This window comes from Neophocaena asiaeorientalis, unplaced genomic scaffold, assembly GCF_003031525.2.
Source record: "Neophocaena asiaeorientalis asiaeorientalis breed wild unplaced genomic scaffold, Neophocaena_asiaeorientalis_V1.1 scaffold438, whole genome shotgun sequence".
NCBI lineage: Eukaryota > Metazoa > Chordata > Mammalia > Artiodactyla > Phocoenidae > Neophocaena > Neophocaena asiaeorientalis.
In genome coordinates, this window is record NW_020173491.1 from 2,395,562 (window position 1) to 2,419,005 (window position 23,444).

A 23,444-nucleotide genomic window follows, 5' to 3' on the forward strand; every position below is an offset into this window, starting at 1 on the left:
TTATAGCTTGAAATTGACTCACAGCCTCTCCAGGGCTTTTGGTCTACCCCAGGTGACCTTAGATTGACCCTGAGCAAAGAAGAAACCTCTCCTTGACTTTATTAGGGTGACCTACCTTCTCTGGGCCAAAGCAGCGAGATTTTTTTTTCTGCACGGAGCCAAACACATGGATCTCTACTAGAAACTGTGTGGTGGCCTTTGTTATCAGGACCGTGGTCATAGATTTATAAATACAATGCAATAATAATGTAATATATAACATATCATAGAGAGTTAATATGTATATGATACATAGTTAATGTATGTGATAAACATGTATATATAGGGAGGAAGCTGATTTGGATGATTTCAGGAGAGTTTAATAAAGGGACAGCTTACAAAAGCTTGGGCAGGAGTTAGGAAGAGCAGGTAGAGATGGTGCAGGGTCCTGGGGCCACTGACAGTGGAGATGGGGTAGGGACAGGGCTGTTGGCCTTCTTAGACCTGAAGGGGTGGGGGATGGGAGGAGTGGCTCTTGGCTGAGAGGAGCAAGAGGTCTGTCTGGAAGGACCGAGGCTGCAGCAGCCTGGAAGGGCGAGAGCTGGGGGTAAACCCTGGCCTTCCTGTCCTCCCCACTGTCGCCTTAACCCACAGGGAGCTGGAGCAGGGTGTCTGCGATGTAGTCCACTGGAATCAGCTCCCCACCGAGAGCCAGGCAGAGAAGGGGGAGAGTGGATCTGGCTGGGTAGACGGAAGATGGCAGCCCAATACCCTAGTTCCCCAGGAAGTAGGAATCATGATATATTCACTCAGGAATTTTGAGACCTGTCTGTGGGAGCTGTTCTGATAGAAATATGAATGTGTGTTTTTCTGGATAATGGACCTCCAAAGTAGTTCTCCAAAGGGTCCTTGAACCCCAGGGGGTTCAAGACCAGTGCCAAGGACTCTGGTCTGGATAATCCTCATAGATGGATCCCTAGAATGAGTGGCTCCCCTTCTCCTGGGCTGGGAAGGCCCACGTGACTGCCACGGTGTGCGGAAGGGTTGGGTGGAGGCTGGGGCCCTGCCTCGATTTTCAGAGAAAGACCAGGATGGTCTGGTTCTAACGCTCAGACCGGAGTGTGCAGAGGGACTTGTGGAAATGCAGATTCTTGGGCCTGTTCCCAGTGGTTTCCATTCTGTAGGTCTGAGGTGAGGGCACCGGAATCTAGGTTTTTAACTCAGTGATGCTGCTACAAGCGGTTCAGAGGCCACACTGTGAAGACTGCTGCTCTGTGGGAACCAGCCTGATTTTCCATTAACAGTGAAAGTCCCTGACCAAGTTCCACCGAGATTTACCCCCCACACACTTGGTATTGAAACCGCCATTGCTACAGGGGAGGGGCAGAAACCATGAGGTTGCTGCGTGGGCATTTCCTGTGTGTGACAGAGAAAGAGACAGACAGAGACAGATAGTGAATGAGGGAGCGGGGCAGAGGGACAGAGGGAAAGAGACAGAGACAGGGAGGGCAGGCGGGAAGGGGGGAAGAGAGAGAAAGGGAAGGAGAGAGAGGTTTCTCTCCCACAGTGCCAAGCTGCATCTCTCCCACTTGAAGCTGTTTCCATGCCAACCAAAACCCTCAGGCTTCAAGAAGCCCCATACACAAAGTGCCCCAATGCGTGTAGGTTTCTGTAGACCCCGATTCTGACTCTAGGGCGATGGCTTTCGAAGTTTTTTGACTGTGACCCACAGCGAGAGAGGGTGTAAGCAAGCACGCGGGCATGTCAGGTTGAAATTTCACAAAATGACTTATTAACCGTGATGCACTCTGCTCTCTTTTTCCTTTCTCTTCTTTTTCCAATTTAAAAATGCTGCTCTAAACCTTCTGAGTTGATTCATGCCGCCAATGCATGAATCTGACGTTAAGAGCCCAGAGCAGGCCGGAAGGGAGAGGCTGCACAACGGCATCGTTTAGAGTGGCCTTCGGAGCCAGAAAACCTAGGCGGCAATCCTTTAGGTGCTGCACAACCTCAGTGAAGGCGCTTCACTTGCTGGGCCTCAGTTTCCTTCTCTCTGGTGGACAGAATAGTACCTACTTCATTAAAGATTAAAGAAGAAAAAAAATGAACAAAAACAAAAAAAAAGGTTAAGGAAGATTAAATATTGTTACTATTGGGAAGGGCTCCATACGTGCCAGTGATCATATTACAGGTAGTTTTTACTATGTGCCAGGTGCTCACAGGGCTTTATGTGCGCTATCTCTTTAAATCCTCACCAAGAGCCCAGTGAGGTCGGCATTACCATCCTTCCTTTTCTACAGATAAAGGGACCAGCAAATAGCTAGTAAGTGGCTGCCAGGATCAGAACTTCCTTTGAGGGACTCCAGAGAGCTTGAGGTGTTAACCTTTAAGTCGGGGCCTCCCAAGTTGGCCTGAAGATGCAGAATCATGGACACAGTTATTAAAATACAGAGATCCCTGAGCCCCTCCCCACACTTGCAGACTCACCAGCCCCAGGGGAGGGCCCGAGAGTCTGTATTTATTTATTTATTTATTTATTTGCGTGGGCTCTGGGTCCCCACTTCCGAGGCCCCCCACCCTACAGAGTGAGTGACGTCAGCACCCTGGCCAGGCATGGGGGAGTCTCCGCTTTTCTGGGGTGCTCTTTCCTTGCAGCGTTTACCAGAAGCACAGATGCTGGCACTTCTGGCTTGAGCAAAGGTCTCTTTTGGGGTTTTGTTCGTTTTTTCCCCTCTCTCATCGGCTCTGTCTTCAAATTTATTTATTTTGTCTTTTTTCAGCTTGCGAGATAACAACGTCTCAGACCGAGGCATCTGCAAGCTCACTGAACATGCTCTTCGCTGTGAGCAGCTGCAGAAGTTAGCGTAAGTCAGGCTGGGCCGTGGACGTTTGGCCCCGTGTCCCCAGCCTCACTCCAGGCCATGCCGCCTGGGCAACAGCTGTGAGCAAGGGACAGGCTGGGACAGGGACGTTTGCGTGGCCGGAGGGCACAGGGGACTCCTGTCCTGAGGGACCCGGCTACCCGGGCTTTGGGTGGCCGCTGTCCACCGTGCCTCATCTCATCTCCACGTCTCTTCTCTCTCGGAACTTTCCAGTCTTTTCAACAACAAATTGACCGACGGCTGTGCACACTCCATGGCCAAGCTCCTCGCATGCAAGCAGAATTTCTTGGCTTTGAGGTGAGCCTGGGGCTTCCCTACCCCTGGAGACTGTTTCTCATCCCCACAACTAAATCAGTTTGGTCTGGTCTCGGCTCATAATGGGGCGCGTGATCTCCTCGCTGAATACAGGGGCAGTGTCTCGTTGAGAGCAGGGTTTCACTAATGCTGTGACCTCCCCAGCAAACTCTGGACCAATTCCGCTGAGGCTTCCTGCCCTTTGACCTTTATCTCCCAGGACTGAAGAGGGCTTCCAGGACCTTTTTCTTCCCTGTGTCTAAGAGTGTCACCAGCTCTCTGGGGTGCCCGAGTTCCCTGATGTACATTGAGCACGTGCTTGGCAGGGGGCGGAATGCAGCCGTCACTTGTCACCACAGCGAGGCAGCCAGTTGCCAAAAAGTTCTCAGAAGGTCCTTTTACTGCTTGGGGGGGGTCCAGTCTGGGAAGTCTGCGTTTCTGCTGCTCCCAGCCCTCTCGGCCTCGACTGGAGTCTCCCTCCCACCTGACACTGTTGTGTCGCCCCTCCAGCTAGTCCCTGGGTTGGCCTGGCTTCTCTTTCTCTCTGGGATATTCTTGCCTCCTGGATTTATGAGGCAGTAAAAGAAGACAAAGTGAGGAGTTGCCTCCGTCCTTTCTTTCTACCTGCTGGGCTGGGTTTAGGGATAGGAGCTGCCATTTTGAAATTGCTGACTCAGTCTCAGGCGGGGCTGCTGAGGCCAACACCAGAGGTGTCATTCTGTACCCAGGACTCTCTTTTGCTGCCATCACCTGCTCCTCCCAACTCTGGAACCCGAGAGCAGCTGTGGCCAGAGCTGGGCTGGCCCAACCTCCAGGGAGGGCTCTAGGGCAGCAGAAAGGTGCTGCACCCAGAACTTGAGACCTGTGTTTTTGGTCGATATGGCATCATAGTTGAGAGCACAGGGCTCTGGAGCCCGACCAACCAAGGTTTGGGTCCAGCATCCCTGAGATTTGAATTCTCGTTAGCTGTGTGACCTTGGGTCAGCCCGCTATCGCTGTGTCTCTGTTTTCCCTTGTATAAAATGGAGATAATGGTTGTAGCTACCTCATAGGTTGTTGTGATGGTTAAGTGAGTCAACATACATCAAGAGCTGGTACAATATAGTGAGTGCTTTCTATAGGGAGCTTAGTGCCTGAAAGATGGTGGGTAAATCACGTAAGCTCTCAGCACGTTTATTCTGTTCATCCAGTGCTCCCAGGAGGGATAAGATGTGCAACACGTTTATTGGGGAAAATGCCTATAAGGGAAAATTGGGGAAGGAAGCTGGGGGAGGCTGGGAGAGTTGGCCGACTGCAGTGTAGGTCTGACCCTGAGTGAGGGAGAAAGGGAAGGAAGGAGGGGTGGGAGGAAGCATCTTAGACCCCAGTGCAGATCGGGGAGAGGACAGAAGGCTGTTGGGGAGTCCTCCAGCCAGTGTGCCCAGCAGAGGAGTCTCAGGTCTCCCAGTCCTTGGCTGGGAGCAGCCCGTTGGAAACAGGCCTTGGTGCAGAGGGGACATTGGACTTCCCAGCACGGCAGCTGGGGCCTTTCATTATCCAGGAAGCTCAGAGGTTTGAGAGGCTGCCACACCCCTTCCGGAAGGGAATACTAATACCTGCCCTACAGGATTGTTGTCAGCCAGAGTGGCTTAAAGTGTATGAAAGTTTTTTGAAAGATGAAACTGTATTATTATTCCAGGAAGCCTCGAGCTGTGGGCGAGAGTTCTGGGAACCTCCCTGAAACTCTCTGAGGTGTCTGGATTTTGCTGAAACCCCCTCCTTGACCCCTGCCCGAAGGCTTAGCAGGATCCCTTTCTTTCTTTCAGCCACCTTGGCCCGCTCCAGGCCCTTTCCAAACAGGTGGAGGCTACCGGGCAGCCACAATGAACCTGGGAAGGCTGCAGGGGGGAGGCAGGGTCTAGCGAGGAGAGAGGGGAAAAGTGAGTCACCCTTGCTCCCTGGGAGAAGCCTCCTTCCTGGGCGGCTGGCTGCCTGTTGTGGTTCCTGCTCAAACCTGTCCCATCGCTTTGCAAAACAGGCCCTTCCACTCCTTTCCCTTTGCTGGTGGAAAATGAAGTCCGCAGGAGCCTTGAGGGAGCTCCCCCGGCGTGAACAGCACGCACTGCGTCTGCCCAGCTGGAACTGGAGGGCTGGTTCCTGCATCCTGCAGAGAAGTCCTCAAAGCTTTCTTCCCTGTTTCTCTGTCCAGGCCGCACTGCCCCCACCAGACCCGGGCCTCCCATCCTGCTCTCTTTCTCAGCCTCCTCTGTCTTTTCCTTCCAGGCTGGGGAACAACCACATCACAGCCGCGGGAGCCGAGGTGCTGGCCCAGGGGCTCAGAGCCAATGCCTCCCTGCAGTTCCTGGGGTAGGTGGGATTCTGGGGCGGAGGGGCTTGTGAGGATTCAGGGGCAGGCGAAGCCAAAAGGCCCCAGAGGCCACCCAGGCTGCAGTGGGGAGGGCGAGGCAGGGAGAGCGTGGGCGGCCCTAGGCTGCCTCTGCCTTGCCTCGAGCTCAATAAACAGGAAGTTCAGGATGTCAGGGTTGGGGGAGGGCAGAGCCCATGAGAGGTGGCAGGAAGTCCTCGAGGGTGCTAGGGCTGTGCTTCTCACCTTTGTCTATAGGTTGGAACCACTTGGGAGCTCCTGAAGAATGCCACTGCCTGCCCCAGACCAATTAAATGAAATATCCAGATACAAGGTCCAGGAATCAGTAATTTAAAAAAGCTCCCCAGGTGATGCGCAGCCTGGGGTGAGAGCCAAGGAAAGAGAAGGAAGTGGGGAAGTTTGGACACTGAACCCAGGATGGGAGGGGCTGCACCAAGTCCTGCAGAGCCCTTGCCACCCGTAGGGTCATGCCAGGCCTGCCAGGGAGGGGAGAGGGGTCAGACGCAGGCAGGGAGGGCAGTCCTGCAGACCTCAGGGCCCCTGAGTGGGGCTTCCTCTGTTTGCTGGGCAGAGCGATACCCTCCAGTGTTGTACCTGTACAGTTCCCTGCAGACCCTCTCCTGTCCTATCTTCTCCTGGTGTAAACTAGGATCCATTTGATAATAACTGGGGGCTTTAGAACCCAAGACTGTAGGAAGAGAGAATGACCTTAGGGCTGGGTGTTCCAACCCATTTTATAGTCAGGCAAGTTGCCCTCCAGCTCAGTTTGAGCCCCGAGTGGGACCGCGTTGCTGGAGACATCAGCACCTTTTCCAGGATGCATTGGTAGCAGCACAGAGTCTAGGAAAGGGTGGCCACAGCCCCACCGAGTTCCTTCCTGCTTGAGATCACATCTTGCACATCGGGGGATGTTTATCTTTCAACACGTTATTTATTAAGGTACCTGTCTGGGCCTGGCCCTGTGCTAAAATCCCAAACACTATCATATGATACAAACTGTTCTGTAGCTTGCATTTTGTTTTTCTTATAGGCATTTTTTTCATATGACATGATCTCATCTTTTAAAGAATAGCTGCCTTAGTGTTCTGGTGGATGTCGTGATGCGTTTGGCTGGTTGCATGTCGCTGCACACTTTAGGTTGTTTGCAGGGTTTTTGCTATTACAGTGTCACATCCCCGGAGCACAGAGCAGTGCTGGCACAGGGCCGGAGCTCAATAACTATTCACCTAATGAGTGAAAGTGCAGTGAGCATCTCAGGGCCACTGTCTCTGCTCACGTGGGCACCTACAGGTCCAGCCTAACTTCCCACACATAAAATGGCCAGGTCCCAAGGTGTGACCGGGGCTTCACCTTTGAAAGGGGGTGTGTCCAAATTAGGGTGTGTCTGAGGTGTATGAGCCAAAAGGTGGAGTTAGATGCCGTGAAGGGCCCGGGGATGTGAAGAAGGAGGAAGAAATGAAGAGCTGGCTTGTGGAAGAAGAGTTAGCCTTGTTCTGGGTGGTCCCAGAGGTAGTTAGGGACTCATGAGTGGCAGTTAGCACAAGCACGTCTGAGCTAATGTCAGGAAAAATATCACTACCATGAATTGGCATTGAGAATGAGTTCCTCGTCCCTGAGGGTGTACACTGGGTGGGTCTGTAACTATTTTGTAAGCCTGATTTAAAGAAGCTAAAAAAACCTGAGTGAAGTTTGGCCATCCCTCCAAAAAATGGAGGCAAATTCACTTTGCTGGGACCTAGGAGTCCCCCTGAGAACTTTCTGGGATTGGGTGGTCCTGCCCCTCTGATTGGGGCCACAGAGAGGAAAGGCACATGTCTAGAACACATGGCAGGTTCTCACTGACACTATCTGTTGGACTTTTCAGGCTCTGGGGCAACAAGGTGGGTGACAGGGGAGCCCAGGCCTTGGCTGAAGCCTTGGGTGATCACCAGAGCTTGAGGTGGCTCAGGTATGCCTCAGTGTTTGTCCTGAAATTGTCATGGGGGAGCCAATAGGAGGAGGGAGGAGCTTGGGCCAGTTCTGAAGACCTTTGAACTTCATTTTTAGCCCCCTGTATTAGATAATTGGATGATAAAGAGAAACCACTAGATTTGGAATCAGGACACTTGAGTCTTTCTGGGTGACTTTGGGTCACTTCTCCTCTCAGGGGTCTTGATTCCCTATCTGTACACTGAAGGTCTTGGGCTAGATCAGATACACTTTAGCTCAAGGGCCAACTCCAGTCTGTTAGTGGGGGCTGCCCAGTACACTATGTTGGGAAGGATTCTAAAGCTACTTCTGGGCTTAATGAAAAAGAGCACTGTAATCAATTAGTGATGTCTGGCACTGTAATCAATTAGTGATGTCTGACACGGAGCAGACTAGGACATGGGGCAATGTGTGCCATGCATTTTGCACTTCATGGGTTATCTTATCTCTGAGGTCCCTCCCTGCTCTGACATATTTTTGTTCCTTGATTACATCCAGCCTGGTGGGGAACAACATTGGCAGTGTGGGCGCTCAAGCCTTAGCATTGATGTTGGAAAAGAACATGGCCCTGGAAGAACTCTGGTGAGTTTGGGAGATTCATTGCTCTAGAGAGGCAGACATCAGCCTTTCTTCATTCTCTGGCCTCATCTGTGGAAGCCATTGTGTGTGTAAGACAAAGACGGATGTCTGAATGATTGGGTGATTGTGTTTGTCTTTGTCCTGGGTGACATGAAGCTTATAGAGCCTGGCATATAGGTGCTAATTCTTTTCATTTAATTATATTGATTGGTTTGTTGGTTTGTTTACTGCCTCCCTGGGGCATAACGGTTAAGAGAACAGACTCTGGAATCCAGCCAGCTGACCTTCAAGGCCTGCTGTGATCTTAGGCAAGTTAAGTAACAATCTCTGAATCTTAAGTTTCTCACCTGTAAAATGAGAGTATGGATGCTTTCCACTATAAAACACTTCTGTAAGAATTAAATGAGGTGATGCTTGTGAGGAGCTTTGTACAGTGTCTGGAGTGTGTGTAAGCATAAATGTGAAATTGTAGTAGTGACAGTATTTCTACTACTCTTGCTGCTGCTGCTGCTCCAGTGACTGCTGTTTTGTCTTTTCGAGGTGAATGTGAGTGCCTAAGGACACTGGATATTAAAGTCAGGGTCACGTGCAAGGTGGAGTGGAGTTTGGCGGAAGTTAAAAGATGAACCATGAATCCTATTTATCCTGATTCCAAGCTTTCCATCCTTTAGCTGCCACTTGTCTAGCCTTCTTCTGACATATTCTGGGCAGTTCCAAATTATATCAGGGAGATAAAATGCTGAATGTTTGATTTTTCCAGGAAGCATAAAGGCACTGAAACCTATGAGCATGGCCACAAAATGAATATTGCCAATGGGCCTTGGCAGGGCCCACTAGCAGGGCCCAGGGCTCACTAGCACTGCCATTGTACCATTGAGTATATCCTGATTGGAATTTCTTGTTAGAGGAGTGCCTCACTGTGAGTGTATCGGTTATGACTGCATTAGGCTGCAAGTGATGGAATACCTTTATTTACAGTGGCTTAAACTTGTAAAGGATTGATGTTTTCATGTACGTGTGGTTTGGAGGTAGGCAGCATAGGGCTGGTATGGCAGCTACATGAGGTCAGCAGGGGTCTGGACTCTATCTCTCTAATCCTTCACATCCTTAGCGTGTGGTTTCATCCTCATGGTTGGTTTCCTCATGGTCACAAGGTGGCTGCTGCAGCACCCACAGCACTCCTTCTGTAGTCCAGGTTCAGTCTCTATATCCAGGAAGGGCAAAAGGCTGGGTCTCTCCCCTTTAAAGAACATTCCCAGAGGTCCCATCTGTCAGTTTCTCCTTATGTGTTGGTGGCCATGTGGATGTCACTTGGCCAACCCTGGCTGCAGTGGAGAGCAGGAAACATAGTTTTTCCACCAAGCACATGGCTGCTCCCAATGACATTAGCCTTCCATTAATGAGAAAGAAAGGGAAAATGGGTATTGAGTCACTGGGACATGAGGGAACTTCTTATGTGAAGGAGCCCTGGGGCAAATTCTCTCCCAGAGATGTCCCAGGAATTGAGAACCCTCATACCCTGCTTGGCCTGTTCTTACTTTACTGGTAAATGTGGGTTTTCAGATGTTGGATATTCTTAACTGGGGGGGGGGGGGAGGGGGCACATGCATTCATTTTTATTGGCGTCATCTTCCATAATAAACATTACCATATCAACTGGGTTTTCTCCCTTGTTCTTGCCAGCCTGGAGGAGAACCATGTCCAGGATGAAGGTGTGTGCTATCTCGCGAAAGGACTTGAGAAAAATTCAAGTTTGAAAGTCCTGAAGTAAGGAACCTGTACGCAGGAGCTGGGCCAGTAATGACTGGCCTTGGGAGGGGGTGTTTCTGAATCAGAGATCTGGAAGGCTTCCCAACCTGACTAACTCACAGGAGGTGGCCTGGTAGAAAACTGCTGTTTTTTCTGTGTTCCCCCAATCCCAGGCAGGGGTTCCAGTGTACATTGTTTACTTGGGAGGTAGTCCCCGCAAACACTGGCGAGAGGGTAGTGAAATGAGGCCGGGGAGGGACAGTAACCCAAAAAAGGTGTGTTATCAAGCCGGTTATCACTGGGGACCTCTGGGGTACAATCCTGTGGGCGAGAGGCAGCGGGGGTGTTTATCCACCAGCTGCTGTCCTTCACATATTGAAGTGTGCTTGTGGGGATATTTGTTTTCTGGCACATCTGGCTTGCCCCGAACATGGCTGAGCATGTTCCTGGGGTCAGCAGAAAGGCCTCAGGCAGAGAATGGGGGTCTTCCCGGCAAGCAGCCCTCAGAGGTAGAGGTGAGAGCTAAGGCAATATGGGTGGGTTGCCCACAGCATCTGCTATAGTGACTTACAGGCTGGGCCCTTCCCCCCCTCCAGGGGTCCTCTCTGACTCAGGCAGGAGAATCCTGATGGTCATTCCCAGTGGCTCCTCTTGGTGTGTTATGCAGGCGGGCATGCTTGCTTTTACTTATGTGTGCCTTCATCCATTTATGTATTGATGCAAGAAATGTTTCTGGAGCACCCAGTCCATGCCAGGCTCTCTTTGAGGCACTGAGGATAGGGTGGTAAAAAGGCCCCTGCTCACATAGCTCTTAAATTTGAGCAGGAGAGACAGATGATGAACAAGTAAACAAATGAGACCATTTCTGTTAGTAATAAGTGCTCTCAAGAAAATTCCAGAGAGAGATGACAGGGAGTGACTGGAGAGGGTAGGGGATTTGCTGCTGGGTAAGGCCTCTCTAAGAAGGTGACATCTGAGTTGAAACCTGAATAACAAGAAGGTTCCCGCCATGCTGAGGTCTTAGGGACGTGCAATCCAGGTGGGCAGAACAGCAAGTACAAAGGCCCTGTGGCAGAAACGAGCTTGGTGGTTTTGAGAACAGAAGGAGGGCCTGTGAGCTTGGACTGTAGTGGATGGTGGAGTGGGAAGGAGCTGGCCACAGCAGTCTCAGAGCTCTGGGAAAGATTCGGGAGTTTATTCTAAGGACATTGAGAAGGCTTCGGAGGGTTTTAATGAGGGCAGTCATGTGATCTGATTTATATCATCCAAAGATCGTGCTTATTGCTTTGTGCAGAACAGGTGGAAGGAGGGTAAGATGGAAGCAGGGAGACCAGGCAGGAGGCTCTTGCACCCTTCCAGGTGAGAGATGCAAAGTAGATCAGGCTGAGGGCAGTGGAGGAAGCTGGTGAAAGGGGATGGCAGCTCATGGAGGTCCTGCGGGTCCAGAGCTGGATGGCTGGGCAGCAGTGGTGTTGCCGGGGAGGTGATCAGGGGACGACTACAGGCGCACTCGGTGGTCAGGGACCCATGCCACAAGGAGAGGGATGGCAGGTATGAGCAGGGGCCCAGCCAGTGGTCACCACAGGCTTGTGGAACGGTGCTCTCTGAGGCTGGCGCCACACCAGCCATGGTGCCAAAGGTCTCATTTCCCAGGTATGTCAGGGCACCAGCAGATGGCCCTTTTTGCTAGAGGAGACTGGCCTCTGCCCTGGCAAGCGTGGCCCGGGGAAAACACTCACCTTCCGAGACCAGCAGACAGCTGCAGCTGGGAGAACGTCTGCTTTGCTGCCAACCCGCCATCCACCCTGGCAACACTGGTTTGTGTTGCTTCACAGGGGCTAGGAAGTTGCCAAGTGTTTGGGGAAAACACTTCCACTCGTCACATGGATGAAGCTCGGGCTCGGAGGCCCTGGTGAAGCTTGGGTTTGTCTGCGCTGGGATCCCGGGCTTTGCACGCAGGGCGGCTCTTGGCAATACCTGGTTTATTATCGACCGTGTGCGGATGAGGCGCATTTGTCCTCCCTCATTGTCATAGACTTACCCCACTCGAACCCCACAGATGCCAGGCAGTGGGAGCCGCCGATGTCCCACGCTGCTCTGTCGAGAGTCTTATAATTCAGCACCACTGAACTGTATCCTCCTCCACTGTTTCCCCATAAAAATCAAGCTTCTCACATATCTTAAAAAAGAAAAGCAAAGCTTACATCCTTCTTCCAGACGTGGTCTGTGCCAAGCCTTGGTTAAGACTGCAGGCTCTGGAGACTGACAGCTGGGGTTTGCACCCCAACTCCACCATTACCAGCCGTTCCTGCTTGGATTTGTCCCTCAGTTGCCTCAAGTATAAATGGGGTAAAAACTGAACCCTCCACGTAGGGTTCTGAGCGTGAGCCCAGGTGACGTAGGTTATGACGTGGCACATAGTAAGAGCTCTAAAAATATTGCCTGCTGTTATTTTTAGCACTGCCTTAGGGTCAGCTTCTCAGAAGTTCCTGAAATTGTTGAGGGGGAAGCCAGGTAGTGGAGATTATAGAAGGCCAGCTGTGAACAAAAGAGCAGTGTGGGGACCACTTGGCTCTCCCCCTGCTGCCCCTGACTGTATGCCATCTTCCCTCCCCATTTCCAACCTCGTATTTTCTTTAGTCTGTGTCCTTGTGCCCCCAAGGCTCTTAAATGACAATATTACTGTTCGTTGATTATTTTCTGTCAGTTAACTACAGTGCCCAGTGCCTGAGAATATGCCATTCTTTGTTTAATTCTTGTACTCCATGAGGTGGGTACTCTTCTAGGTCCCTTTTACAGATGAGGAAATTGGGACTCATTTGCTTGAGATCAAAAAGGGAGTAGCGTAAGGTGGATTTGAACCCAGGAGGTCTGGCCCTAAAATACACATAGTTAACCACCATGCTCCTTCCTAAGGGAGCAGCTACTTAATACTCATCTGGTGAATGGAGGAGAGAGGGGTGCATTTCACTTTGGGCAGTCTCTGGCAGGAGAGGGACATGCTGAGGGGGCAGGTGGGCTTCAGGAGGCTGGCCAGCTCCCAAAGCCTCCTTTAATTAAACAGGCTCAAGAAGAGAAGCAAGCATCCTCAAAGCTCACCATTCCATCTTCCTCTCCAGGCTGTCTAACAACCGCATCACCTCCCTTGGGGCAGAAGCCCTCCTGCAGGCCCTTGAAAAGAATGACACCATCCTGGAAGTCTGGTAAGGTCCCTGGGCAGGCCTCTTTAACCTCCCTCAGTTTTCCAATCTATAAATTGGGGTGAAGGGAGAGAGAAACTTGAGAATTTCTAAGATCCCTTATGACCCTGACATTTAGTCCCATTCTGCATGTGATGGATCTGGTTCCCTGGGAAAGATGTCATCATGTTTCTAAGCTGGGACCAACTCTCTCATTTTTAAATCATGAGCGTTTATTCAGGAATGTCTCTGTTCTAGGCAATCGTGTGGGATTTGGGGTGTGGTTGAAGAGGGAAGCAGAGAAAAGAACTCAGCTCTTGCCTTCCCGGGGTATCACATCTGCCTTCACAGGTCAATGCTCTTATATTAGACCCTCTGCAGTTCTGGGCGGCTGTTACACAGGATGGGAACTGTTGGCCAGTGTTTCCAAGTCTTATACGTAATGAAAAGCCATGTTCCTTTATGTATTTGAAAAGAGCAGTGAATCACAACTTCAAAGATTTCTCCTTCTTCTTTCCCCCTGGATAAATACATATTTATCACTCAGATTATAGGTAGAAAGGTTTCTCCTGATTTAACATGTTATGAGTGAATGACACTACATATGTTTCAGGCACTGGGCTAGAAACCAATATTTTAAAATGAGGACATTCCCTATAAAAATCTATCTTTCAGCGGTTTCTCAAAAAAAGCTGGCCACTCTGGAACTCCATTTAGAATGCCAGTAGTTAAGCAGAGTAGAGGACAGGCTGACCCCACTCAGCTGGGCAAACCGGCTCAGGCTGACCCTAAACCCCACCATGCCGATTGGCTTGGACCAGGCCCCTTCGGCTGCTGTATATTACATGCCTCATCCCTGAAAGCCCGTGAACCCTGCTTTACATATGCAGATTTGTCCCTCCCTCAAAAAGCACATCAAGGCAGTAGCAACTGTAGCTATCAAATGATGAAGTTAAAAATAAAGACTTGTAAAAATCTGTCCTACGATGGAGAGAATTTTCCTTTCTGTGCGATTGTGTAATCCCTGTAGCCTGTGAGGTCCTCGGGTCCTGGGTAGAGCGTGGGCTTTATTTTTTTCTTAAACCATCGCACAGTTCTGAGAAATGTCGCATTCTGTGTCCAGGGGGAGCAAGCTAGCATCAGGTTGATATTTTAAGGGTTCTGGTGTTATTGGCAGAGCTCGGGAGGACATTGGGATTTGCTCATTGCATTCTTGACAGATTCTGCTGTTGCCTTAAAAAGAATGGCCAGCCTTGGGAGTCAGGGCTGGCTGGGCCCAGCGTGGACTCTGCAGAGCCATGAAGGCTTGTTAAATCGTGCCCAGTGATTCATGAGCCATCCTGGCTGACAGAAGGTAAAACCTGCATAGACTTCTCTCCCAGGAGAGCTGCAGCTGGGCCGGAGGGCCAGGCCATCCAGGCATGAGTTCATAAAGCGGCAGCTTCCCGGTTGAAAACACTGCTCTGGTCCTGGTCTTATTCAAACCTCTTTGCTTTATCCCCTTCAGGCTCCGAGGAAACACTTTCTCTCCGGAGGAAACTGAGAAGCTCAGCCACAGGGACACCAGACTCTTGCTTTGATGTCTCCAGGTCAACGTTCATCTCAGTTTGTTTGGGAGCAGGCCGTGGGTTTGGATCCCAGAAACGGGATGACCTCTGACAGCAGTCCACTCAGATGGAACCTGGTCCTGCCCAGGGCCAGCCCAATAGGTCACCTTTGTTCTGGCAGAGGAAGGCGCATCAGTGCCCCGCAGAGCAGACTTTCCCAAAGCCTATTTTTCCTGTCAAGTTCTTCCCAAGATTCAATCCTGGGATGTAGAAGAGGGGCAGCCCCCCTCTACATGATGGGGCTGGTCTCGGGCCAACCTGACACAGGTCAGTGGAGCCACGGATGCCACTGCGTGCTTATTGGTGCAGAGAGCTCCACGTGAGGAGGGGTATTCAGGAAGCAACTTTCTGCTGTGTTTCAACTCATGGTCACCCATTAGGTTGTTCTCTATGTCTGGTTCCTCCACTCATCCTGGACCCCCGTACATGGCACTTCCTCTGTGGTTGAGGATTCAGAATACCGGCGTTCTCATCTTTGCTCCTTCCGTTACAGCCCAGCCCTCCTCCCGCCCTCCCATTCCGCTCAGCACCCCACACATCCCGGATGGGAAGGGCTTTAATTTACCCTGCTCTCCTTCTGGTACTTAAGACATTTTAGAAAGGGGACACATGACAGCCATGTGTTCCTCAAGACATTCTAGATTTTCAAGAAAAATATGACCACACTACAGCTGGTATCACACCTGGACCTTTATTTCCAGTGAAATCAATTACTCTTCAGTTAAACCTTTGGAAACCACTCCCCATCCAAATGCAGCTTTTTAAAATTAATCTGGGCCAGAATTTTGAACAGCCCCACTCTGATGCCTGTGAACTGAACTCTGGTAGCAGACTTCCAAAATATATTCATAAGAGACCGTTCCGTTTTATTTGTGCCAGGGTGCTTTAGGATATAAAGTTATGGATCCAAAGTTTACAGGGCGAAATCAAAGGCCCTTCCTTATAAAGCAAATGTTTATTCTGAATTTTTCAAAATGATGCATGTTGAAGCTTTTCTAAACTGTCAGGTGCTGTGCAAGTGTTATTATTTTAAACACTGTTATCTGTGAAAAACTGGTTAATATTTATAAACCGCTTGGTTTTTTTCTCCCAAGTTTATGTGTTTATAACAAAATAGGGCCATGAATCTTATGCCGCACATAATCGCAGAGGAGAAAACCATTGAGTCACCGAAGCTATCTTTGTTGAGACCAAACACTTAAAAATATTCCTGAACATTGTCAATTATTAAAGCACAATTTTCTACTTGAAGGGGGGAAACATAATGTTTCAACCAGAGAGTTGATTGCTTAAGGCACAAGCAAGTTTTAGAAATAGGCTTGCAATCAAAACACATTTGGCTTTGGTTTAGAAGAGTCTAATCCAGCATGAACTTCAGGCTGCGGCAAATGTGAGAAATGCGAGAAGGACCCCTGGGCCTCCCTCCATTCTCTCCAAGTGGCTCCGGGAGTCTCTAACAGGAGAAGGTTTGAGAACAGTTCTCCTTGGCAAGCAGCCTCCGGAGTGGGCCTTGGCGAAATAATTCTTAGCTGCATTTAATTAGCAAGGACTCACGTGGCTGCTCATCAAGGTGAAATCTGCTTCCTTGAATGGTTTCGTGTGTGTCTGGTTGGTTAAATGTTGTGACATCTCCCTGGGCCCTTGCCCAGGGAGAGCATGTGTGTGGGTTCTCTTTGTTCATTTTAGTTTATTTTACTGATGCATAGTTGATTTACAATGTTGTGTTAACTTCTGCTATATAGCAAAATGATTCAGTTACATATATAGGTACATATTCTTTTGCATTATGGTTTATCACAGGATATTGAAATAGTTCCTTGTGCTGTACAGTAGGACCCTGTTGCTTATCCATTCTATAGATCTTATGTCTGCTCACCCCAGCCTCCCACTCCATCCCTGCCCCACCACCCCTCCCCCTTGGCAACCACAAGTCTCTGTGTCTGTTTCTTTTCTCTCTTTTTTTTTTTTTTTTGCAGTACGCGGGCCTCTCACTGTTGTGGCCTCTCCCGTTGCGGAGCACAGGCTCCGGACACACAGGCTCAGCGGCCATGGCTCACGGGCCCAGCCGCTCCGCGGCTTGTGGGATCCTCCCGGACCGGGGCACAAACCCACGTCCCCTGCATCGGTAGACAGACTCTCAACCACTGTGCCACCAGGGAAGCCCTGTGAGTCTGTTTCTGTTTCATAGATAAGTTCATTTGTATCCTATTCTAGATTCCACATATAACTGATATCATATGGTATTTATCTTTCTTCACTTAGTATGATAATCCCTAGGTCCATCCATGTTGCTGCAGATGGCATTATTTCATTCTTTTTCATGGTTAAGTAATATTCCATTGCATATAAATGATGCTATGAACATAGGGGTGGGTTCTCTTTGTTGGTGGCATCAGGTTCTGTCTGACCATTCTTTCAAATAGAGAAGATCAGGAGGAAGATGGGGGGGAGGGCTGCTTTCTCAGAGGAGTAGACAGAGCAGCCTGTTTGCATGGCGCCATCTTGCATTGCAAATTCATCTGAACAGAACAGACACCAGCCCTGTCATCAAGGCACTGGTGGGGAGGGCAGAGGGAGAGGCAGGCAGAAAACAAGTAAACTTGAAAATATATAAAATAAGGTCCACTGTGTCAAGTGCTAGGAAGGGAATAAAGTTTCAAGATAGAGGGAAACCTTTGGATTGGAGGCTGTTCAGAGACAGGTTCTGCGAGGAGGTGACAGGTGAGGTGACAGGCCCCCAGATGAGAAGGAACTGGCCATGCAAAGAGGGAGGGGGACCTGGGGGAGCATTCCAGTCACAGGGAACAAGCTTTACAAAGACCCTGTCATGGACAAGAGCTTGGTGGGTGTGGTAGGCTGAATAATCCACCCCCCCCCCAAATAGCCAGGTCCTGATCCCCGGAACCTGAAAACGTTGCTTTACATGGCAAAAGGGACTTAAAGATGTCATTAAGTTAAGGATCTTGAGATAGGGATATTATCCTAGATTATCTGGGTAGACCCTAAATGCAACCACAAGTGTCTTTATAAGACAGAGGCAAAGGGAGACTTGACACAGAAGAAGAAGGCAAGGTGACCACTGAAGTAAGAGGCTATACTCCTGGCTTTGAAGGTGGAGGAAGGGGCCTCATGGGCCAAGGAATGCAGCTTGAGAAGCTGGAAAGGGCAAGGACACACATTTTCCCCTAGAACCTCTGAAGGGAGTGTAGTCCTGCAGTTACCTTTGTTCTAGCCCCATTTTGGACTTCTGGCCTCCGGGACTGTAAGAGAATTACTTTGTGTTGTTTTAAGGCACCAAGTTTGTGATAATTTGTTACAGCATCCAGGAAACTAATACAGTGTGTTTGAGGCAAGCTAAGGGGAGAGTCCACCACATGGGTCTGCAGAGGTAGGTAGGGCCAGTTCATGAAGGGACTAGTTGGCCATGGGAAAGAATCATGGCAGGCCATTGGAGAGTTCTAAGCAGTGCAATGCAACCCATTTAAAGAAGATCTCTCTTGTTCTGGGGTGGAGAAGCGACTGGAATGCATAAAGGTAAGGGTGAGGAGAAGAGGAAGTAGACCATCTAGGAGCCATTGCAGGGGAGAGGCAGCTGGGCAGCATCAGGGGGTATCAGTGGAGGTGGAGAGAAAAGGATGGATTCCAGAGATATTCTAGAGGTCAATTCCCAAAGGTTTACAAATGGAATGGATGAGAGGGATGAGGGAAAGTGAAGACTCAAGATATCTGCTAGATTTTTGACTTGAGTAACTGGGGAGGAAACAAGTTCGGAAGCAGGAGAGACTTCTGTTTTGGATTTTCAAGTTTGAGGTATCTAAGTAGAAAGGTCAAATGGAGACGCCACGTTCTGGCGTGGGTCTGGAGCCTGTGGGAGAGGTCACCACCAGATATAACACCATGGGCAACCTCAGCATCAAAAGGGGAATGGGGTCCTTGGGCCTGGATGATATAACCCAGGGATAGATTATGGAGAACAAAGAGCTCAAGAGGGCCCAGGTGGGACTACTCTGGTGGCGCAGTGGTTAAGAATCCGCCTGCCAAAGCAGGGGACACGGGTTCAAACCCTGGTCCGGGAGGATCCCACATGCTGTGGAGCAGCTAAGCCCGTGCGCCACAACTACTGAGCCTGCGCTCTAGAGCCCGCGAGCCACAACTACTGAACCCGCGTGCCACAGCTACTGAAGCCCGCGCGCCTAGAGTCCGTATTCTGCAACAAAGAGAAGCCACCACACTGAGAAGCCTGTGCACTGCAACGAAGAGTAGCCCCTGCTTGCAACAACTAGAGAAAGCCCACGCGCAGCAACGAAGACCCAGCACAGCCAAAAATAAATAAATAGATTTATTTTAAAAAAAAATTTAAGAGGGCCCAGGTAAGGGTGGAACTGAGATCTTGACATGTGATTACTGTCAGAGCTCAGAGTGGATGTTTCCTACCTTGCGAAAGGCCAGTAGGCCCACCAAAGGCATTCTAGGTATCTGCTGGTAACTTGTGAATTAGGACTCTTAAAATTCTCCAACAGGGAGGTTACCTGAAAGATGTGTGCTGGTGGCCAGTGGCTTATCCGGGAGCAGGCAGATTCCAGATCTGTAGCTCAGAATATTTAATTCTTCCACACAGAAAAAAAAGGTATCAGAGCAGAAGAATTTTTAAAGAGCTTGAGACTTTAATTAGATTCACCATCATCTTAGAAGAAAAAAAAATGTCAATCTGAGTGTTTTTTTTTCCCAAAACCTAGAGTGCCAAACCCAGATGCTGAAATGAATACACCCCACGGAAATGTGGGAGGCGGAATCCCATTCCAAGCGGGCTGCGTTGAGACTACATGCGGCATCATTTCATTATTGCACCAACACCTTCACGCCTCCTTTCCCGCTCGGGAGATTGGTGCAGCACACAGCGCTCAGGGCACACTCCCTGGCAAGGCCTTACGGGAGGGGACACAGGGCCTCGGGCCCTGGGTGGCAGGTTCCAGTGGGCAGGAAGGTCATGAACAACATCGAGGACTGGCCTGGGCAGTTGCCCTTGGAGAACTACATAAGGGGAGACTGTAGCTGTGCAGACTGGCAATCCAAGCTCTTTGGATTCCCCAAGATTTCCTTTTTTTTTTTTTCTCTCTAAATGTAATCCCACCTATCATCACTTCCAGAAAAATCCACAAATCCAATCCCCTAAGTGCTACCCCTGCCCCGTCAATCACCTGAAAATCCTTCCTCTCAGGAAGGGCTGCATCTCTTCTTTATCTGGACCTTCTTTCTTGACATCTTCAGTTCCACATTCCCCTCCTCCCACCTGCTCTCTCCCACGCCCCAAGAAACAAGGGGCTCCTTTGGGGCCCACCCTTGCCTGATTACTGACTGGTCTCTCTGCTTTGGCCCTTGTCCCTCTGAGTGAGCCCATTAAAACATAAGTCAGATGAGCCAGGGCTCTGATTTAAACACCTCAGGATTTCCCATCCGGTGCCGGGTAAAAGGCGAGGTCTGCTGCTGGCCTGGACCACCCCTGTGTTTTCTCTGGCCTCACCCTTGTCATTCACACCCCCATTCTCTGAACTCCAGCCACACTGGCTTCTTGGCTCTTCCTTGGCAACGCCAAGCACACCACTGCTTCCAGACCCTCGCACTTGCCTGTCTCCTCCCACTGGGACACTCTTCCCTAGACGCGGCATGGCTGGCTTCCTAGTTTCCTTCGGGTCTTTGTTCGCATGCTACCACATCAAGGGAGCCGTTCCCTGAACAATCTACCTAAAATAGCAGTCCCCAACCACCTCTTCGCCCCTGCCCTGCTTAGTCCTCTCTTCTCAGCATGACCACCTGATGCACCCTTGTTTCTTCCTTCCCCTAGAATGTCAACTCCATGAGAACATGGGCTAAGCTCACTGCAGCATCCTCAGAATCTAGAACGGTGCCTGGCACATACTAGGTGCCCAAATATTTGTTGAATGAAGGGAGAATCCACCTACTTAAAAGGGGCAGAAATAGAAGTTTCTGCCCCTGGGGTAGATTCTGATAATGAGTCACTTTTTTCCGACACTGTTAGTGTCTCCTTCCTTAGGGAGGAAGGCTTCCTGGGCCATGGGATCATTCCTAATGTATCTACTGCTCAAAATGAGATTCTAGATGTAGCACAAAGATCCCAATGGAGAGCACGAAACCCTTTTTCTCTCTGCGTGTGTTTTCTAAATCACACAGAAATCATTTGTCATTGATAACAGCAAATAGCTCAAACAGGAGAACATGGATTTATAGTTCAGTTGGATTAGTTTAAAGATGATTAAAATAATCTCTTTTATCTGATTAAAAAGAGCTTTTAGGTGACCGGAGTACAAGCCCTCAGACAGAATGTTCAGTTGTGTTTAGCGTTTGCCCTCGCTAAGAGAGAAGCACATCCCCGAGATGGAGGGCTCTCGACTCAGCCATTGACTGAAACACCACACCTGTCTATCATGGAGAGAGCAGTGGTATGGTGTCCTTGTCTGTGGGGACGCCTGGTCCATTTAGCCTTGTGGTTTAGAGTTCATGAGTGCACACGTTCCTAGGACTGGACCCACGGGAGGCTGGATGAAAAACTGGTAGTTGCCATTTACTGAGATGGGGGAGTGGAAGTGTGAAATATCAGGATATTTCCTACCTCATCTTAAAGATGACTTCCTCAAATAGGCCTTCCCTGGGTACCCAGCCACCTTTGATGTGTGCTCAGAGCAGTTCTCCTTCTGGGGCTCCCTCTAACCGCCCCAGTTAAGTGATGGTGTAATTATTCGTTTAAGGTCTGCCTTCCTTGCCAAAGGACGAGGGTGGCATCTCTCTCATACGCTGCCGTGTTTCCTGCTGCTCGCACAGTAACAGAACCACCGGTCATGTGAAGCCAGGGCCAGGCTGAGTGGAAGAGGCTGCAGGGTGGTGGGTAGACAGAGGGGATCAATGGGGCCTGGAGCCGTCAGCAAAGACCCCGGGAAGTGGGTGGACTCTGGCTGAGCCTTAAATGAAGGAGGATTTGGAAGGCAGAGAGGATGGGCATTTCAGTTGGAGAATCCATTTAAACAGAGGTAGAAAGAGCCCTGGCTTGCAATTAGGAGAATCAGGGCCCCAGCTCATCTCCTGGGTGACTGTTGACAAACTGTTTTCCCTCTCTGGACCTTAATCTCCCGTCTGTAAAATGAAAGGCTAGCTTACTAAGGACTGTAAGTAATAGCACCATGACACCGTTTCCCATTTCATCCCCTGGCAGGCATCTCTCTTCCCTGCGAGCCTGAATACAGCTTGAGGATTGTTTTCAACACAATGTTCTAGGCGGTCATTACCAATTGATAGGAGATGGTAATTGAGATAAGCCCCGTTTATCCCATCTGGCTTGGAAGAATATCTGTTGGATGAATTTGGGCCCTGACACTGATTCAGGGAACCTGTGACAGGAGGGCTGACCACCGCTGGTAGGGAAGAAAGCCCTCCTGAAGCCTAGGGCTTAGCAGCACCCAAAGGACTCGAGGATGTTCTATGCCAGGGGTGGCAAATTCAAATGCCTTCAGGAGCCAGCAGATAATGTAAATGAGAGACGTGTTCCAGCAGGATAAAATAGGGAATGGTGAGGAGTGTGGCAAACTGGAGAAAGGGAGTGGGCTTGCCCTGTCTAAAAGGATTCAAAATCTTTCTCCCTCATCCCACTTCTTCCTCCTCACTGTATGGGTCAAGCAAAAACAGTCCTCAGGCTGAATTTTTCTTCCCAACAGCCAGACTGTGACTTCGGAGTCCTATTGACTTTTTTTGGAGAACCTAGATCTAGAAGGGAACAGTGTTGCCTAAGGCCACACTTAGAGTTAGGCCTGTTGAGTCTCATTTGATTGCTTTCTCCTGCATTGTGATCATGAAGATGGCTAAGGATGGACTAAAGAGGGACAAGAATGGATTGAGGTTTTCAAAAGATGTCCATTTCATTCTGGGCTCTTATGGCAAAGGAGATGGGTGGCCTGTTTACCAGTAATGTTAATAATCACTCCTGTGACTTATTTTATGGACTCACTGGTTTAAATTCTCCAGATTTTCAGAAATGTCACTTTCCACTGAGGAAATTTTCCCTCTCATGGTTAAACACACACACACACACACACACACACACACACACACACACACACACACACCACATCTTCCTTCCTCAGTATTAATCACCTTCTCCTATAATTGGTAGTTAAAATGTCAAAGGAGAAGGAATTAATTAACAGGAGTATCCGGTGCAGCAAGGCATGCTGCAAGGCTCTGGGACTGATTATAAAAAGCACTTCCTTAAATATTGTGAGCACTTTTGGGAATCAGAAATCTCCCTTCTAATTGAAAGATCCTTAACTACACCCCAAGTCCTGGCTGGTGGCCAGGGGTGCAGATCTGTGGGAGGCCTTGTGTGGAAATCCCTCCTCCATCACCCTAGGGAGACGTCCCTCCAAACTGGGATAGGTGGCAACGGAGGTTCAGAAACAGCAGGGGTCCCACACAGAATCTGAGGAAGAGGAAAAGACTTAACATTACTGAGCTCTTGCTGCGTGTCAGGACTTTACATACGATTTTTCACGACAATCCTGTAACACAGGCGATCCGATTATCTCCATTTTACAGATGGGGAAATTGAGGCTCAGAGCGATTGAGTTCCCTGTGTCACGCGGCTACTAATTGAAAGCGCAAAGGATTCAAACTTAGGTCTTATTCTAAAGCTTTGCTTTTTCGTGGAATCCTAAAATCCTATTCCTAGCTTGCGTCTGGGCTTCTCCCCACCCCAGCTCCGAACTCTCAGTCTACAGCAGTTTTGACAGCTAAGCCAAAAGCCAAGACCCGGGTGGAGCCGGGAGAAGCAGAGGGC

The 23,444-nt window shown here is 49.7% G+C and overlaps 1 protein-coding gene across 12 annotated transcripts in view; it reads left to right on the plus strand.

Annotated features, from left to right (window-relative positions):
* The window catches only part of NOD2 (nucleotide binding oligomerization domain containing 2), a 35,428-nt gene extending 18,949 nt beyond the window's left edge, over positions 1–16,479 (plus strand). For 9 of the 12 annotated variants that reach the window (XM_024747385.1, XM_024747389.1, XM_024747387.1 and 6 more), the window contains 8 exons: positions 2,760–2,843; positions 3,075–3,158; positions 5,418–5,501; positions 7,385–7,468; positions 7,987–8,070; positions 9,751–9,779; positions 12,936–13,019; positions 14,503–15,682. In XM_024747385.1, the coding sequence (XP_024603153.1) occupies positions 2,760–2,843; positions 3,075–3,158; positions 5,418–5,501; positions 7,385–7,468; positions 7,987–8,070; positions 9,751–9,779; positions 12,936–13,019; positions 14,503–14,654 (685 nt within the window). In that variant the 3' untranslated portion in view covers positions 14,655–15,682. Of the gene's footprint in view, positions 1–2,759; positions 2,844–3,074; positions 3,159–5,417; positions 5,502–5,757; positions 6,154–7,384; positions 7,469–7,986; positions 8,071–9,750; positions 9,846–12,935; positions 13,020–14,502 lie in introns of those variants that run through there. The other 3 variants (XM_024747390.1, XM_024747391.1, XM_024747392.1) reach the window with 3 other exon arrangements.
* Positions 16,480–23,444: the final 6,965 nt, after the last annotated feature.